General features: G+C 40.4%; 2 protein-coding genes across 2 annotated transcripts; one reads left to right on the forward strand and one right to left on the reverse strand.

Annotated features, from left to right (window-relative positions):
* Positions 1 to 1,552: 1,552 nt before the first annotated feature.
* foxf1 (forkhead box F1) lies at positions 1,553 to 3,801 on the forward strand (the record flags this gene model as incomplete). Its single annotated transcript, XM_079293415.1, has 2 exons — positions 1,553 to 2,531; positions 3,638 to 3,801. 2 exons carry the CDS (start codon positions 1,553 to 1,555, stop codon positions 3,799 to 3,801), a joined length of 1,143 nt encoding a protein of 380 aa, XP_079149541.1.
* A 3,093-nt stretch (positions 3,802 to 6,894) lies between these two features.
* mthfsd (methenyltetrahydrofolate synthetase domain containing) lies at positions 6,895 to 13,677 on the reverse strand. The gene is made up of 8 exons (XM_079289833.1): positions 13,538 to 13,677; positions 13,097 to 13,200; positions 12,110 to 12,223; positions 11,635 to 11,748; positions 11,414 to 11,504; positions 10,868 to 10,980; positions 10,411 to 10,536; positions 6,895 to 8,913 (listed from the first exon to the last, which is right to left on the reverse strand). Exons 1-8 carry the CDS (start codon positions 13,563 to 13,565, stop codon positions 8,176 to 8,178), a joined length of 1,428 nt encoding a protein of 475 aa, XP_079145959.1. The 5' UTR covers positions 13,566 to 13,677; the 3' UTR covers positions 6,895 to 8,175.
* Positions 13,678 to 19,327: the final 5,650 nt, after the last annotated feature.

Genomic DNA, 19,327 nt, shown 5'->3' on the forward strand with positions numbered 1-19,327 from the left:
CCGCTATCGAGATCTCCAGGGAACAATAAGCAATCTACTGTCAACAGTTTTAGGTTATGGACTGATCGTCTTTCAATAGCTCTCGCTCAGCTGCGTAAAAGGCAGTAAAACAAACTAAAATGAAGCGTTTCAACTTCAGAAACACAACAAATAAACAAACTGGCGCGCATCTTATTCCGAGTGAATTACAATTTAGTTCAAGCAAAAGCCTTGAGGTATAATTTAGGCTTCGTTTTTCTCATTATTCTATCGGATATAATGTCACATAAAACCAACTAAACATCCACTGTGGCTCTAAATTAAAGCGGCCACAGGGCTGGTCATTTTCTGACTCAGAAGTGTTAATCCACTTTACCTTAATTCCTGGATCGTTCGATGGTAAACTGCCTGCAGGAGTCGATCTCAAGTCCCCGTCCGAGTTTCTGTGCTCACAGCTCGGCAGAGCTTCCACCTCACTCCTCCTGCATCCCTGCGTAAATATTATGACTGCATTATACAAACAATATTCATGTGCAAAAACGTCCAACATCACCACAGGACAGGCATATCGCATCAGATTGAGTATTAGCTGATCGAAAGGGGCATTTGCTTGATTTTTTATTTTAAGAAGGCCAGGGGAAATGTTTACATTTTGCTGTATAAACATCCTGCCCATGTTCCTGTCTATCTTTTGCAGAAATCAAGAGGGTGGTTTTGAATAAGAGGGGCATGTTCTCTGGTCACTTGTGATGCACTAAAAATGTTTTATAAAATATTTCATGAATTCAATACCAAAGGAGACATAAGCTATTTGCCGTGCTGGTGCATCTAACATGTGACCTGAAAGGAAGAGATACAGTTTGCACTGTAGGTTTATGAACCCATATGCAGTTTATATCACTAGTAGCGCTATTCAGTGTTTAAAATAATAATACAGATAAAATAAAGTTACATTATAAAACAGGGAAATCACAATCTGCATCCAAAGGCCCGGTGGTATCAGTACGTGATTATATAATACATTATAACCTATTCTAATTTATTATATTCAATAGCGCACAGAATATAACTTATTAAAGGTTATATATACAGTATATTCCCTATTTCTATGTAAAGAATGGACAAAAAAAAGAATTTCCCTGAAAAGTGAACGCACACAGATGTGCATGCTTACAGCCCACCACTGGAGTAGGAGGGAACTGGGCGGGTCTCTACATTAGGATGGCCAAGACATCCAGCTTCCAATGCGCTGATGGCAACAGATAAGTAAAAAGTGAGCTCCTCGGACGCACGACAACACACCAACTGAAGTGGAAAGCGGCTCCTGTTCTGCTCCTTATCCCATTTCGGACGCTTTGTACAAGGCGGTACGGCTTCAGACTGCTGCAGGACTGAATCAAAAGGAAGAAGACAGAGTTAAGAAGACAGTCTTTGGCTCGTGCGTTAAGTTTGCTTGGTTACTTTTTTTTAGCTCTTTATGTCAGCAAATAAGTATCTTACTTTGTAGTGTTTATAGCTGGAAAGGTGGAAAGCAACTATTTTCGTTTGCCATCTCGAAGACAAAATTGAACTAATGACGGCAGAGGTCCAGCAGCCCCCAGCGCAGACTCCTGGCCAGAGCAGCCCGATGTCTGCCCCGGAGAAGCCGCACGGACAGACCGCGGTGATGGAAACCGCCTCCTCCACTACGAAAACCAAAAAGACAAACGCAGGGATCCGCAGACCAGAGAAACCCCCTTATTCATATATTGCTTTAATAGTCATGGCTATCCAGAGCTCCCCAACCAAGCGCCTGACGCTCAGTGAAATATACCAATTCCTGCAGAGCCGCTTCCCGTTTTTCAGGGGCTCATACCAGGGATGGAAGAACTCCGTGCGTCACAACTTGTCCCTGAATGAGTGCTTCATTAAGCTGCCCAAAGGCCTTGGCCGGCCAGGGAAGGGACACTACTGGACTATCGACCCGGCTAGTGAGTTTATGTTCGAGGAAGGCTCCTTCAGAAGGAGACCCAGGGGTTTTAGGCGCAAGTGTCAGGCGCTGAAGCCCATGTACAGCATGATGAACGGCCTGGGATTCAACCACATCCCCGAGTCCTACAACTTCCAGGGGAGCGGCGGGGGCCTGTCCTGTCCGCCCAACAGCTTGTCTCTGGACAGTGGGCTTGGGATGATGAATGGACACTTGGCAGGTAACATGGACGGCATGGGTCTGTCCGGGCACACCATGTCACACTTGTCGACCAACAGTGGACATTCCTACATGGGAAGTTGTACAGGATCCAACGGGAGTGATTATCCCCACCACGACAATTCTGCCTCCCCTCTGCTCACCAGCGGAGGAGTCATGGAGCCTCACCCTGTCTACTCGAGCTCAGCCTCGGCGTGGGCTCCAGCCCCCTCGGCCTCCCTGAATAACGGGGCCTCCTACATAAAACAGCAGCCGCTGTCTCCTTGTAATCCAGGGGCAAACTCACTGCAGCCAAGCTTGCCCACACATTCACTAGACCAATCTTACCTGCACCAGAATGGGCACAGTACTACAGATTTACAAGGTAGGCTCAATGATATGTTAACCTCTCATGTATCTACTTCACAAAACTGTAAAAATGTTGCGCAACACTGCGTAAATGAGTGAGAAATTTAAATCATAGGAATTATATGATTCAGCAATATTTACAAATGCCAATCCATTTCATTGTAGTCTAAACAATATGTTCTACGCATGGCTCACATATGTGTATAGTCTTCTGCCAAACGTGCCTATCATTGATGTTCCGTATTTGATCAGCACTGCGTTTGCGTTACGGAACACAGGCGTATCTCATATTGTATAAAACGGAAGAAAAACTCAAGCACATTATTAAGGAAATTGATGCAACTAAATGAAACCACGTATTTTCTCCCACGGAAATGTACGTTTCATTCTGCTCCGATAGAAACAGATTACAGTACTCCAAATAAATAAGAAAAATAGGGGTTTCAAACTGGCACGGTTTCATTTTCTGGAAGTGATAAAAAAAATAAAAAAAACACAGCATGGAGAGTCTGTTAGGATCCTTGCCAATCTTCGGGCAAGAAAAACAAGCGCGGTCAGGACCAGCCTGCCTTGCCCCGTGGCCCCGACTCCTCTGGGACTGGCGTGCAAAAGGGCCATTGTCAATTAGCCCTGAAGCTGCTCCACTTTTGACAATCTTAATCGCGCTTGCTTAATGGCCGTGGAGTCTGTGAGGAATGTAGGCTCCATATGTAGAGTTAGTAAAACAAAATGATGCTCTATAAAGGTCTTCTACCAATTCATCACACAATTTACCTTGAAAATATATTTTTTAATCTTCGAGAAAGTTAAGAGTGTTAGATTCTCAAGTTGTTTCTAACACGAATCTGTTATTTATATTATATTGTACGCTTTAAACGTTCAACTATCAATGGATCCCTAAAATCAAAGTCAAGGCTGGCTGCTCGTGACATGTATATCATGGATAATTGACAATTAAACCCTGCAGAAAATATTTATCTAACCGTTATATTTATTCTATTATTTCTAAATGTCTGTGATATGTAAGATTCAAACACATGTTTAGAAGTTGTCAACGTCTAATTAGACCACGGCGACCTTACATATTGTCATTGTTTTTAATCCATATTTTAAATGTCGTAGGTATTCCTCGGTACCATTCCCAGTCTCCGAGCATGTGTGACCGAAAGGAGTTCGTCTTTTCGTTCAACGCCATGACGTCCTCAACTATGCACGCACCGAGCAGCAGCGCATACTACCACCACCAACAGGTCTCCTACCAGGACATCAAGCCCTGCGTCATGTGATGATATACCCACGGACACCTGCGGACCAGAGGACGGTGGCACAGACTTGAGCCATGCAGCGGGGTGAACACCTGAAACGAGAACAGACGAGTACATAACCACTGAGCGACATAAAGGCCTGTCCCGGCCCATGGAGAGCACCCACTGCTTCAAGTAGACCGGACTACTTTTCTGTTTCACACAGCGACAAAGACGCGGAGACAGGCCACTCACAAAGCAACCACATAATAATAATATATAATAATATTAAAAAACTTTTTCAAGCCATCAACATCGACCAGCGGGGTTACTGGGTGTATGAAACCCTGCTGCTGTTTGGTACTTAGTCCTGCAGAGCGGATGACTACCACTTCACACTTTTGTTAATGTGTATTCTTCTTGTTAAAGTAGGTCATTGTAAAAATGCACACGTCCATTTTCTCCATCTGACTTTTTTTTACTTTTCTTTTCTCTGGCAAATTAGATTGAGGCTCTTTTTTCATTTTTGGACTTTCAACGTTGAATTTTAAAGGAACAATTGTGGACATCACATAAAACATGTCCATATATATTGTGTAAAAACGATGAAGGCACTTTTTGAATAGCCGAAGCGCATCTTTTTATTTATTCTGTAGGCCTACATATTTTAATTTTAGGCGAATTGGCCAAGGAGGTATATTCTTTATTGGCAATATTTGTCAGAACGCTTGTTATTGTTTTGAAATGAAAATTGAGGATATATTGTAAGCACTGTTATGTTGTTTGTGTTAGAGATATGTAGACTATTCATTTCAGCACTGTATATAATGTTAGGCAAATTAGCAAGGGTCCATCAATGAGGGCAACTTTTTAGGCTATATTACAACAAATCATTTGTAAGAAATAAAATATATCTGTTCGGCTGTTTAAGCCTAAATCCACCAAAAAATTTTTTTTTTGATTTCATCACACACCCAATTCATGCCAAATGTTTTCACTGCAAACAAATATCCCACCAATTGTAAATCTCACACCGGTCATCACTTTTACACAAATAAACCAAAATTAGCAGTATTTAAAAAGTGAAGCAATTTCTGCTTTTTCCTGAAGCATCACAGTATTTATAACAATTGAACAGGACTCCAACATGAATGTACAGGCCTGCAATGAATGAATCAACCAAATTAAAAAGGAATCTGATTTCACGTGGCTTTAATCTACTAATCTTTGAAGCCTAACAATGGAAGCATAATGGGGATACAAGGTTCACAATGTTGTACAGTAGTACAAATGTTAATATCAGTGGTGTCTTGTTATACAAGTGAGGCCAGAGTCTGACAGTTTAACTAACAGTGTTTTCACCTGGCCGGAGCAGGACGTGCCTGTTCATGAAAACTGACATTGAATGAACTAATCAGATTTACCACAAAACAACGATTAATTGATTATAGATTTTAAATAAAGGGTTTACAAAGTCAATCATTGTATGCGCTCTATAATGAGAATGTAAGCAATGAAAGCGTAGTAACATCAGAGGCAGAGATCTCAACCACGTTTGGTTACCGGTTGAAAAACATGCATACTTCGCTCGGGCTGGTTAGTTCTTGGACAGTCGTTGCCCTCAAAAACATTTTGCTCAAAGGATGATTCTGCTCAATAACTCAGGGGAGTCCAAGGAGCACTAACTTTTGAGAATCTACACAAAGAAATGGGCTAAAATAAAATACATTTCCCAAATTAAAGAGGTTCAGTGGGCTTTCCATTAAATATGAAGGGAGGCGAAAGCTTTGTTCTTCTACTTATATTCTACACAAATATCAAGCTCAAAATGTATAGCAGAGGCACAGGAATAAGATGTCACGAGTGAATGAAGCCAATTTACTTATATTACAAAAGGAACAGGAGAAATGTTCTTCATTGGCTTCCTTATTTGTTGCTTATAGCAGCAACAATTTGAAATAGTTAGTTTTACTGGCTGCAAGGTATTTTCATATCAATTGGTCAAATAAGAAAGTGTTGACATCTATTAAGAATTTCAAACTATTTTAGTTTCAGGAATGTTTGTGGGGTTGAAAGTAACAGGTGCTTCAAATGTAGAAAAACATGGCGGCCGCGATCTATTTTTTGTGAGCACCCACATAGTCATAACTGAATGGTAATTTAAGATGTCCCATTAACTTTACTTTGTAAGTAATGTTGTCGAGGCTTGTATGTACATAGATCTGAGCTTCAGTCCATCAGCATTCAGTGCTTTAATACTAGAGTTGCTTTTGAAATCTTACATGACCACGGACTGAACCCCATGAGCAATGCCATCGAGCATAGGCAGAGCGGGCTCAACAGGAGTTGAACAGCGCTTTAACAAACCGATGACATTTGCCGAGGGGCAGAGGGAGTGAGATGGGGCTCCACAGCTGTTCCCTCGCCAGGCCTGGATGACAGCTCCATAAAAAGCCTGAGGCCTGCTCTGTGCAGACAGACATGCTGTGTGCTTGTGCCTTCAGTGAGCACAGTACACTCGTCTAACGCTGCAGACTGACATGAGAGTGATCCGTTACCATGTCTGTGCAGAGAAACATTAGATTATAACAGTACAGGGCACGAGATGCATCTTTTTGGGGGCTTAAGTCTGGAGGCGTGCTTGCAGGCATTTAATTCTTAGTATTTCAGCTAGTTATTTTTTGCTTTGTACCACCACCATTATCAAAACAAGTCAACAATGAATCGTCACCCTAAATGATATATTACTCAAGTAAACACTAACTGGATAATCCAAAGTTTCCTTAAAATCACCAATGTAAATCAATATGATTTGTTTTTTGGTTGTGTGAGCTCAATGATCTGCGATATCATGCTTTTAGTTTAACTTTCGACATCTAATTACTGCCTCATCAGAACAATCTGTATACTTTATTAGGATAGTTTGAGGGGTAACAGCTTTGCAACGACTACAACACTGTCAGAGGTTGGGGTTTTTCCAGGTTGGCAGTTTGATCTCAAAAAAGCACAATCCGGTTCGATTTCCTAAATAAAGCAATGTGAAAACAAATCACCCCTCAAGCTTGTCGAAACCAAAGTAAGATAAAACTGTTTTGTTTAAAAAATAAAAAAAAACAGACACTTAGCCGGAGCCAATACGGTCAAATGCTTCAATGGAGAATGTTACAATAGGTTACAAACTGATGCATCAACACAAGAACAGTTCAGCCGGTACCATAGCATCTCTTAACCCTTACATGGTGAGCCTGGCTTCATACTCAAACAGGCCAAACCAAACGGGAAGCCATGAATGTGTCATTTCTGTCAACAAAAGATACAATTATCACCGTTTGAATTTACAATGTCCATTCACAAAAAAGTAGAAACTGCAAGGAAGGAGAAATCAAAAAGCATAGCTCCAACAAGGCTACAAAAGCCCACAAAATGTTTAAAAATAAAATAGGTTTAGATCTTTATAATCTGCATTTTTTGAGAATACCTAAACCCTGGGACGTATTAAAGGATACATTGTAAAGATGTTCAACTGAGTCAGCATTATGGCCATTTAAACACGATGTTATCAAAATTGCAAATATGTCCACATCTTCAAAATCTGGTTGCAACTGCACAGTAAAGCAATTTATGTGAAATGGGTCACATTGGTATGTCGCAATGAAATGGGAAAAGAAAAATGCTACCATTTAAATATTTCAGATTTTAACGTATTTTTAAAAGAATTAACTCCTGTGTCGTCAAACCTAATGGATATGGAAATGTTAGCGCAGGGATTCTTTCATTTTACTTTTAAGCGTCCGGGCTCAGGGATCATCAGGATGGTATAAACTGTTTAAATGACCACACGGTTGCGCTATCCGCAACAAAAACTAACCAGTTCATCAGTTGATGGTTTCGAGATCAACAAGCAGACAAACTCGTATAAAAACAAGACTCCCTTGAAGGAGGCAACTCTGAGAACTGGTTGTGGAAATGAAATGTATTGAACACTTTAAAACAATTTACTCTACTCTCCATTTTAACAAATAAGACTGTATATACAGTCTTAAAAGGAAAATAACTCGTCCATCGCTGAGAACTGCTAAAATAAACACCTTCAAAAACCGAAGGCTCTCGGGACACACGACCGCGAGGTGCGTGTGAATAAACAAGGCACATTAGGTGTGTTGTTACGCATTATGAAATGATACATGTACAAAATACCTTTTTAGTGAAATGCTTTTTGATTCAACTGTTGCATATTCTATTCAAATTGTCTCAGCCCATTAGTCTTAGCCTTCAATTTAGATGTCTATGGTTCAAATAACTGATGTCCTCTTGTAATAAATCCAAAAATATCAAAAAACTAACTTATTTCTTCTTAGGGCAATTTTACGTTGCTCCACAATTAATACTTTTTGGGCTGAGTATCGCTTATTGCGATTACTCCTCAGTCTTTTCATTGGTGTCACTCTCAGTATCTGCTGGTGCCGTATCAGATTTTGGAGGTGTTGATGGTCTTGGTCTCCGATTGGACTGTCCGGACCTCTTGCCTCCACGCTGGCTCTTGGCCAGCTCAGCCTGCAGACTGTGACCATTCAGACTGAGATCCTGCAGAGCCTCCAGGGCCTGCTCTGCAGCCTCAGGGTCGCTGTAGTCCAGGAAGGCCCTGTGTTGCGCTCCCTGCCAGGTGAGCCTCAGTGGGGCGGCCTCCCTCTCTCTGAGGGCAGCTTTCAGCTCACTAACACGCAGCCCAGCAGGGATTCCCCCCAGGTAAACTGTAGTCACACTCAGAGGGAGCTTACGTTGAGACATGACTTCACTTCCTCCCTCCTCTGGGCCCTTTGCCTTCACGTTATCTCCTCTATTTCCCTCTCTATTTCCCTTTCCTCTCTCATAACCTCCCCCACCATCTCCTCTGCCTTCTTTCCTCACTCTAGCTGGGCGCTGCCTGGCTTTCCTTTCTGACTCTGACATTTTCTCCTGTCTGGATTCTCCCATATCATCCTGCTCTATGTTCTGCCTTGGCCTCCGTCTAGTTTGCCTTTTGGGTTGGCCGGTCTGCAGACCAGGCTCTGCTTCAGGGGGAGCCACCCCCAGTGTTACATCCTTTCCGCCCTCTTCCTCCAGAGCACGCAACTTCTTCAGGATGGGGATCTTCTCCAGCTTTTCAATGGTCAGCTGAAGACACAAAACTCGACAGGCTCAGTAAAGCTGAAAGAGGAGTGTGACACACACACACACACAGCAAAACAAGTAGACCTCTGAGCCAATGCACCATACCTACGGATGAATTAAGATTAATAACAAATTATTCCATCCAGTTCACAACCCATGCTACAGTAATACCTATCTTCATAGCAGCAGGACATTTCATTTCCCAAGCAGTTAAAAATAAAGACTGCCGTCTTGATTTGTTGGGCCTGTAAAGTGTCTTGGCAGCCTTTGATACGGACCGGTCCTGTAAAGGATGTACAGGGCTATTGTTTTTAGACTGGCCCGTTTGACCCGTCGTTCCCCTGCAGAGCATATCTGGCAGGGCAGCGGAGCCTTTGATGATCAGACATGGCCTTCCTGCCAGTGAGGTCACTAGGTCCTGTTTACTTACATGAATGTCTTAAGGAGCACAGAGGACACAGAAACTATCCACCCATTAAGAATCATGCTCCCAGCATGTCTAATTAAAGACAAATTATCAGGTGGAAAACCACTCGACATCCGTCGGCCAGTGTCAGTGAATCAGTAAAGTTTAAGGTCCCGACACATTTATATATAGACGGATGATAACGGTTGCTATGTGTCTTAGTATACAATGTATATTCTCTGTATATAAAAACTAAAACACTACCTAATATTTGAATTGTTACTGATTAAAAGAGTAAACAGAAAATAAGACAAAAAGACTAATATAGCAGAAATGATTGGAGCAGGCATGAACTGCATACAGAGGTGCAATGAAGAAGTGAGCTGTGGTGTCACTACATGTCCGTTAGAGGGCAGTGTCGCCGAGCAGAGACTAAATGTTCTGTTAGGAGCTCAGTCAGGACTGAGCCTCAATTCAATAAACTTTTATCTTTTCCAGTTTAACAGTGACAGACAGGCCACAGCACAATTGGGCTTCAGATGTCTTATAACACATACCCTTAATAAACTAAATCTGATGTTTGTAATACATTATATATTTTAATTGGGATGACATCTATATTTTATTTTCAACATAAGTGTTCATTATGATGCATTTTATCATTGAAAAAGTATTTTTATGTTATAATTGTTATTATATATAATAATTAGTGTCATTTAAACCTGAGCGCCTAGAATGCAGCACAACCGAGGTTCTGATTCTGTAAAGATGAATCACTTTTATTTTCTCAACTGGTTAAACATCAGGTTGAACCATTGTGTTATGTATGTTACATGTTTATATCCTCAGTCCGATTACCCTTTTTGCCTCCATACTGTTTATTACAGTTACAAGATCAAAACATTACATAAGGACCGACTCACTGATGGGTTGCTTTTAATTCAGCTATTATTAAAATGGATGTAGTGATGATTTATATCATTTTTCTTGATGCAATATTTTAAACCAACCTTAAAACAAAAAGAAATGGAAGTTTGACCTACGACTGTATGGTGGACCACTAGCCACAGCAAAGAAAAGTTCTATGAATTTACCTTATTCCAGAAGATTCCCAGTGGTTTGGGGAACTGGTTATTTGTCTTAATTACTCTGGTGGGTGTGAGGATGTAGTCCACAGTCAGGTCATGGCTTTCAATGATGTCCTCTGGAATATCCACCACCTGAACGCACACACATTCCAATTAGCACCGAAGCTACACGTCCGTAATCATGCGTTTGATCAACAAATTTATAACAGAAACGTGTTTGTGTAAATCATATTTTTAAGTTACAACTCATGAAATGTGTGTACACACATCATGTGAGACCTTTGGAGTTTGTGTCGCGCATTTGCCACAAACTTGGACATTTTACACACTAGCAAGCACCACTTGACAAGTGATATTTTAAGTGTTTATATTTGATAAAGTGAGTCAAAGTGTACTTGAAAAGATAAAGACAAGAATAAAGAGCCATGAGGGAACATGTTGAGAACAGAAAGGGTAAACTAACCTGGCAGTCATGGACAATCGTAACCACCACAGTGGACTCATTCACAGCTCCCATGCAGGCCATCATGCCATACTCCATGTCAGCAAAGCCCTCTCCTTTTCCAATGCGCAGACCTGCAGAAGAGAGGAGAGCCTCTTTTAAAAAGTGTGACACGAAGAGATAGAAAGGTGCCCTCAGTAGAGTGCAGATCTCCGCCAAGTGTGTCTGCAAACACCACGGCTGTTCTAGTGTATTACATTGTGTACGGGTGGGGTGTAGGGTGGAATAACACACTATTCATTTTGCCATCTGTATTCTTACCAGTCAGTACTTAAACTAAAACAAATAATTGCAGGCAACACTTGTGGCTTTAACTTCTGGTTATTTATGGGCGAGGAGTATGTTTGAATCTGTTTTTTGTTAGATTTGAGATACTTTACCGTCTTGGGCTCACAACACTGTTGATCTACCATATTTATACAAATCCATAAATTAATTAATGCAAGGGAAATTTGCATTATCTTCAGGCTCCCAGTATGTAATTGATTTGGTGAAGTGGTGAATCACCTTTCTCTGACACGGCCACAGAGCCGACCACAACCAGGTCTACCCTCACCGTCGCATCCAGGTCCACAGGCACACTGAAGTCTCTCACACCCTGATAGAAGAAGTTAAAAGAAATTAGGAATATTTTAGGTCTTGGGGGGGGGGGGGGGGGTGTTCTGCCTCAATCATAATGAAATTCTGTGTAGGAATGTTGATAAAAGTACGTAAACTCAAGTTGAAACCTGTGAGGAAGAGCATATGCGTAGCTGTTCTTTGCTGGCATCCTGGGGAGGAGTGATCTTGTTGAAAAGGCCGGTACGAAGACGAGGTGTTGGGACCAATAAAGTTTTCTGCGCCTGTAAAAGATTTTCCCAAAGATTAGCCACCAGATACGCAATATGATCAGCAGATGAAAAATGGATTGGAACAAATTCAGTGAGATGGCAAAAATAACAAAGACTATGCAGATTCAAAAACTTCAAATGCAAAGCATTGATGTGCGTGAATTGTCAAGAAGTGAATCGGGGGATGTAGTACTTAGCAAGTTCTGGAGTCTCAGAGGATTTGTAATTCTGCCACTTGAGTAATTATACTGAATTTCTAACAACCTAAAATGAACCCCTCCGTGTAGTTTAAATTGACAATGTAACAAAACAGAAAAGACAGAGAGAAATGTCTGTAATATAGACTGGGGCACTTTGGTTCTTTGTGTGCTACCTGCAGCACTGCAAGCCGGGCACCCTCCAGAGGTTTATCGGGATCCACCTTCACCTCAGTGGACTGGATGAACACCTGCAGCTCAGACACCTTGGTACAGGCTGTGAAAGCACCCTGGTTGAGAGGAGAGGAAGGTACAAGTTTTTCCCCCCCCAGAGTTAACTTACTTCCAGAGTGACAAAGCGCGCCTGCTGCTGAGGTCTGTCTGGGTTTACTTTGATTGTCTGGCTGGACTTGAACTCCTGCAGGTCTACAAGCCTGTTGCATGCTTGACTTGCACCCTGGCCAGTAAGTACACAGTAAAAATAAATAATAAAAAAAAGGAGCATAGGTGCACAGACAAGACAGACAGTCAATACAAAGTCAGCCAAGAGCTGCTGTGAAAACCTCATACCCCATGGTGTAATTATTGTATCAATTTTACCAATGCATGCATTTACTTTCATTAAATACCGTTATGTGCAAATATTTTACATGGCTATTTACTTTCTTACCATATGAACACACACTTAGTAACGTGGGCTCATTTACATACCAGTTTAGGAAAACTTTTTTTTTTTCAAGAAATAGTATTTAAACGTCATGTTTTGTAACTTAACGTATTTGATTCTACATAATAAGAATTCATTTTGTTATTTCATACAATGGTACGACTTTAAGTGTGGTTTTCTAGGTCGTCTTATTAAAATAAAGCTGTGTGTGTTGAACATCTGTTTTATTACTTACTACATACTGTCCTGAGTACTCGTGGCCCCCCATGCAAAAGACAGTTAACAAGTCACAGTGAGTACAGCATCCTGTATGAATAAAAGTTCAATTGATAAGCACATGAAAGCCTTCGCAACAATGTCGACTTTAATGCCACTGCATATTTGAGTAATGAGTTTATTTGTCGGTGTATTCATTTGGTTCACAACTAGTTGTAAAGCAATACCGTGTGTTGGTCGTGCACGGCAAGCCTTCCTCAATTAAAATCCTTTAACTTGCCTTGAAATTTGGGATTCGGTTGTGAACAGGCCTGGGGAAATTGGCCAGATTATTATCTTCGATGTAGTCCCAAACTTTCTGACGAATGTCCCATTTCGTCGCTCCTGTAGAGAAAACCGCACACGCATTAACTCAAAGTGAAGTTGCGCTAAGATTAGCCACGCGTTTACAACGGCTACTTATTAGCATGCGTTGACGTTCATTCATGGCGACAAAACAAACGTCACGAACACTTAATCTATCGGATTGACTTCGATAACATGTTACATTGCGTTACTGGTGATTTAAATTACTATCTTCGACAACGGAACAGGCTTTATAACAAACTACAAATTAAGCTAGGCTAAGTAGCACTAGCCAAACATTTACACATGCTACACATTAGCATGCATCGCCATTAATTTTTAACTTCCAAACGAACAACACGACCATTTAACCTACCAGGATTTATTGTTATGACGGGCTCCATTGTGTTATTGGCGATCCAAATGAATCTCTGCTACAGCACTATACGAAGTAAAGTCTTACACGTGAGCTCTGTAACATAATACTAACGGAGCAGCTGCTTGTCAGTGTTTTTCCTGCTACGGCGGCTTAGAAAAGCCAATTTTAGCCAAACGCGAATTAAAAGCATGTGGGCCAACGAACCTCTCCGTACTTTCTTCTTCTTCTTTCAGTTTATTGGCGGACTGAAAACCAACGTTTAAGGTGCATGCCGCCACCTACTCTACCGGACTGTGAAACTTCACGACAGTTATCATTTAAACACAATAATAATGTTATTATTTATAAATAAAATACAAATAAATAAATAAAAAACAAAACAGGTCAAACAGTACGAGAGGATCTTTTAACTGAAGTTTATATGTCATCATTTAACTTACAACATTTAGGAATAAATGGACATTTCTGTTGGGTACTGGCTCATGTTGGAATAGAGGGGAATTGGGTTGCAGATAAACTTGCCAAAGGAGCATTCAACAAAGCACATGTTTAGAAATTTGTTTTGGGAAGTCAGAAGCAAAACCAGTAATACAGCATGGAGTTATTACATCTTGGCAGGAAATTTGGAATAATGACTACAAAGGTATAAATTATAACAACATTCAGACTTCAGTCAGAGTGAGAAGTTATGGAAATAATTGTAGGAAAGAAGATGTATAAAGAAGATTATACATCATGAAAAAGATGGTGTCGGATAACTGTGAGCTCTGCAACTGTAAAGAAACGGTTGAACATGTGCTGATAGTCTATAAGTTCAGTGTAAGGAGAAAGACTGAAGGGCAGGGTGATAGCTTTAGGAAGGGAGTGGAGCATCACATGACTGTTAGAGACAAACAAGTTCAGGTTAAAAGGGCTTTATTCAATTGTTTTAATCGAACAGGTATAATATCAAGAAAATAACTTCTACATGACTGTTTTTTTGTTGTGTTATGTTATGTTTTGTTTGTATGTTTTTCATTTTATTTATAAATAATAAAATTATTATTGTGTTTAAATGATGTCATAAAGTCATGATGTAACACAGTCCGGTACAGTAGGTGGCGGCATGCGCCTAAAAATAGGGCTAGTAGTTAACAGGTTAAATGTTGGTTTGTAGTCAATAAATTGAAAAAAGAAGAAAGAAAGTATCGCAGCGGCAAGCTCATGGCCGCAGCTCACCTTCCCGGCCGACAGTTTCGTTGCGGAGGCGTAGCACCCCGTTTGGTGCCCCCTCAAGTAAACATGTGTTAATTCTTTCAGCATGCTTGCCTAGTTTGTACTTTTAGCTCTGTTCGCACCGTTAGCTACCAGCCATTGGTTCAGGCGTATCCATGTTGAGAGCTGTAAAGAGACAATGCAAATGCTCGGAATCTCATATCTTGCACCTTTAACAAAACATTGTAGGCCACCTTACAGTACAGTTTTTAAATACCTGCACATTAAGTAAGTATTTGCATTTTTGTTTAATTATTACTCTTCTACTTCTTTGCTGGCAAGGCAAGTTTATTTACCACCTTTCAACAACAACGCCATTTACAAAAGTACAAAAGGCGATAAAAGAAAGACATGGCGTAATAAAAAGACACAAAATGGGACTTTCCTCGTCATAGCGTAAGAATATTCAAAAATATGTTTGTAAAAGATGATGTATTGCTTTAAACATATCCAACAGCACACAAGTAGCAGTAGCATGCTGCTAAAAATAAAATAGATGTTTGTCAACTTATCAAAATAAGTACCGGGTATATGATGTAATTTAATAATTTTACTTTACAAAGATTGCTTTAATATAGGTAAAAATTTAAATGCAGGATTTTTTTCTACAGTTTCTTTAAACTACACTACACCACCACAATTTCATAAATTGAACTGTAACCCTAACTGTAAGTCAAACTGGAACAGCACCTGCAGGCCTTTAGGTGTCACATGTCATTCAGCCCAGTTATTGAAAATGTAACGTTCACTTTGACCTCCATTTTCTCCTGAATTTTTCAGGCAGTCTACAGGTAATAATTCTCAATATTAACATTGTTGTGTATAATCTAGATACTGCATTCCCAAAGTCCCACGAAAGAACCCATCTCCTCACAGTGTACTTTACCTCCCTGAAATGACCACATTAAACCTAAGCATATGAGCCCTTGTGGTGTTCGGGTCATGTTTCTCGCAATCAAACTGGTCAGGACTTTGCAGTGAAATTCCAGTGGATGGTTGTGTTTGTGGCGGTTTTGAAGTAGTTGCAGATGGTCTGAAGAATCCTAGTGAAGACCGTTTTGACATTTTTTCCCCTGGTATTGAGAAAATGAGAGTCCTCCTCTGCTGGTGAGCACTCTTCTATACAAGGAGCTATCAGACATGAGGAAAGAAACTAATTGTACTTGTGAACTTATGAGGATTTTTGTAACAATATCACTTTGATACATAATTGTCACAACTCTATATAACTGGATAAACATTTTAAATGAATTTAACACAAGTACATGTGCAATCGCACTCACATAAAATAACTGACACAATTACTTTTACATATTGTGGTATGCAGTATTAAAAAGTAAAAATAGCAAAAAAAATCCAGTAATTAAAAGACATACAGAAAGTACATAACAAGAAAATACAACTCGAAAATGACAAGTTCAATTTGATTTTGCCAGCTAAATCTCTGTGGACTGAAAAGGCACAAGTAAGTATGTAGCTAAGCAAGATTTATTTATAAAGAGCTTTTTACAGACGTAAGTCACAAAGTACTTAACAGGGCAGAATTACAAACATAAAAAACACAATGTGACCATATAAGGGCCAATAATTTACATACACATAGAAAGTACAAAATTAAAACATGGTTTAAAAGCAGGCCTAGGACATGAGTTTTTGGTCAAACGCCAGTCGAAACAGGTGTGTCTTGAGCTGGTTTTTGAATGAGTTCACAGAATCTGTAAAAGAAAGGGGTGCAGTGCAGGCAGAGCATTCCACAACCTTGGTGCTACTGCCTCAAAAGCTCGGTCACCACGGGTCTTAAGGCGAGTGCGTGGGACAGACAGGTAGTTTAACACGTTTGACCTGAGAGCGCTGCCGGGTGAATAAGGGTGAAGTAATTTAGCCACATATGTGGGAGCCTGACCGTGTAGTGCTCTGTAAGTGAGAATTCTTTTAAAGTGGATCCTAAATGCTACAGGGAGCCAGTGGAGAGATCTGAGTATACGTGGGTGATGTGTGACCGTCAATTTGTCCTCGTGAGAAATCTGGCGGCAGCATTTTGGATTATCTGCAAACGGTTAAGAGCAGCTACACTGACTGACGAGAAAAGTGTGTTACAGTAGTCGATGCGGGAAGAGATGAAGGCGTGTATGATCATCTCTAACTCAGCTGTTCATACTACAGATCTCAGTTTACTGATATTCCTTAGGTGGAAGAAACATGATCTGGACAGCTGCTTAACATGGGGGTCAAACGACATAGATCGATTGCGCAGGTTGCAATGGGCAGCAGAGGAGAGTCGACCAATACGCTGCCTGATCATGGGGACAAACTCATCTGGTGCAATAACTAGAACCTCCGTCTTGGTGTCGTTAAGTTGTAAGCAGTTTTCTGCCGTCCAGTCTCTGATGCCATTTACACAGTCCATGGAGCATATGCGAAAGCCTCACTGGGTTTGAATGACAGATGGATTGGATATCATCTGCCTATAAATGATAGGCAACATTATAACTTTTTATTATCAGTCCCAAAGGTAACAAATACAGGGAAAATAACAGAGGCCCCAGAACCGAGCCCTGCGATACGCCACAAGACAGTGGAGACGTAACAGACACAAAGTCACCCACAGAGACATTGAAACTTCTGTCATTGAGGTAAGACGTGAACCAGTCTAACGCTATGCCAGATATGCCAACCCAATCACGTAGCCTCTTAATCAGGATGTTATGGTCAACAGTGTCAAATGCAGAACTGAGGTCCAGAAGAACTAACACAGAGCAGTCACCTGCATCAGAAGACATGAGAATGTCATTTGAAACCCTCAGGAGAGCAGTTTCAGTGGAGTGTTGTTTACAAGCCTGATCATCTCACAATTGGTCATTTTTATACCTGTCATGTTTCACTTGTCTTGGTAGGAAATGTGGAGGTGTTACCTATATACAGTCTGCAGTTGTTACTGATAACATTAGCAATAGCTCTGTTCAATTATCTCACTGCATTCCAAATTGCATACTTTTTTCTTTTTACTTTAAGTACATACTGCCGCTGCCCTTATGAACTGTGGGACATACTACCTCGTCATAACATTGCACCATTAACTTTGACCCTCTTGCTCATATGTCCACAGTGCAGAAGATTGCAGATCAGTATAGCCAAAAAAGCTTGCTGGCTTGCATATTGCAAAATTTGATGCAGTAGGCCATTCTGGTATTTTCGTCAAACTGAATTTTACAGGCATACCTAATCTTTTTCTGGCACACTGAATAGTATGGTAGAAATGGTTTTGGAACACACAGCCAGTGTGTCCCAGTAAGTCATGACAGTGTGACAGTAAGCCAGTATGCACAATACCAGGAATGTGAAACTAAAGCAGTTCAGCCATCATTCATTTTATGATTAAACCTGCGCTTTTCCTTCTGTGAAATGTCAAAATGTCTTTGTGTGAAAAATGCCTTATAGGTTCACAATTAAATCCTCAAATATAAAGGACATTGTATGAAGAACACTACTTTCGGTCTGTGATTTTGTGAAATGAAAATGTTAATCCTAATGTGACATATGGATAAACTCTTGTATTTTATATGTATTTTTCTGTAATGCTTTATATTACAAGCACATTTGCAGTGTAAGTCCATGACAAATATGATTATACAGTGCTGGAACATTTATTGAGAAAACACTCATAGCAACAAGACCAAGAGTGTACAGCCATGGTATCAACAATGCTAACATGCTGATGCAAAGAAGGTATGATGCTAGCTGTATTCACAGTCTTAGTTTAGCTGCATATTAGCATGCTAACATAGCAATTAACACAAAGTATATCTGAGGCTGATGGGAATGTCATTTGTTTAGCAGGTAATTGATCATAAACCAAAGTATTAGACAAATACGATATGTGAATGGGTGACTGACATGTAGTGTTAAAGCCATAAAGTCCATCTACCCTTACAAAATCTGACCTGATGATGCAAGATGAAAAATCAAGTCATCACCTTTATAGAGCTGCCAAATCTAATCTTGTGTTTTCTTGGAGGTACTCTTTGTTTTCTTCAACTGCTTCTTAATATTAATAATACATTTTATTTGTAGAGCGCTTTTCAAGATACTCAAAGACACTTTACAAACTACACCACTCTACAACTACTCTCGTCACAGAAGTAGAAGGAGGGTGTGACCCTGTTTCTGGTGGGTTTCTGTATCACATGACTACGGTGTCAGATTCTGCCACTAGAGGGCGAGCTCTACCCACAGATTCCCCTCAGCAGACAAAAAGCACAATTTCGGGCTTCTCTGAAGGTATGGGATTCAGATTTCCATCCTGCCACCTATCACAGACCAGTAATATAGTTTGTTATTTGTCATGTCATTAAGCTGTGTTTGATTGCAACAAATGTCTTTGAATCATCTGCCTTGCTGTCATCCAGGCACCATGCCTGAGCGGTGTATATTTGACATGAACTGACCCATCATCAGGTATAATAACTTGCCTTTTAGTATATACACAAACTATTATGCCACAGTCATGCACATACACACAGGGATACTCATTCT

The sequence above is a fragment of the Melanostigma gelatinosum genome, assembly GCF_949748355.1.
Source record: "Melanostigma gelatinosum genome assembly, chromosome: 2".
NCBI lineage: Eukaryota > Metazoa > Chordata > Actinopteri > Perciformes > Zoarcidae > Melanostigma > Melanostigma gelatinosum.

What these genes read in the sequence shown, in the direction of transcription:
- mthfsd (XM_079289833.1), bottom strand. Translation starts at nt 13,565, where the DNA reads ATGGAGCCCGTCATAACAATAAATCCTG. An exon ending in ACCGAATCCCAAATTTCAAG is followed by an intron (nt 12,224 to 13,096) that starts GCAAGTTAAAGG and finishes CCTCTCAACCAG; the next exon opens with GGTGCTTTCACAGCCTGTAC. An exon ending in TGGGAATCTTCTGGAATAAG is followed by an intron (nt 8,914 to 10,410) that starts GTAAATTCATAG and finishes TTGTGTCTTCAG; the next exon opens with CTGACCATTGAAAAGCTGGA.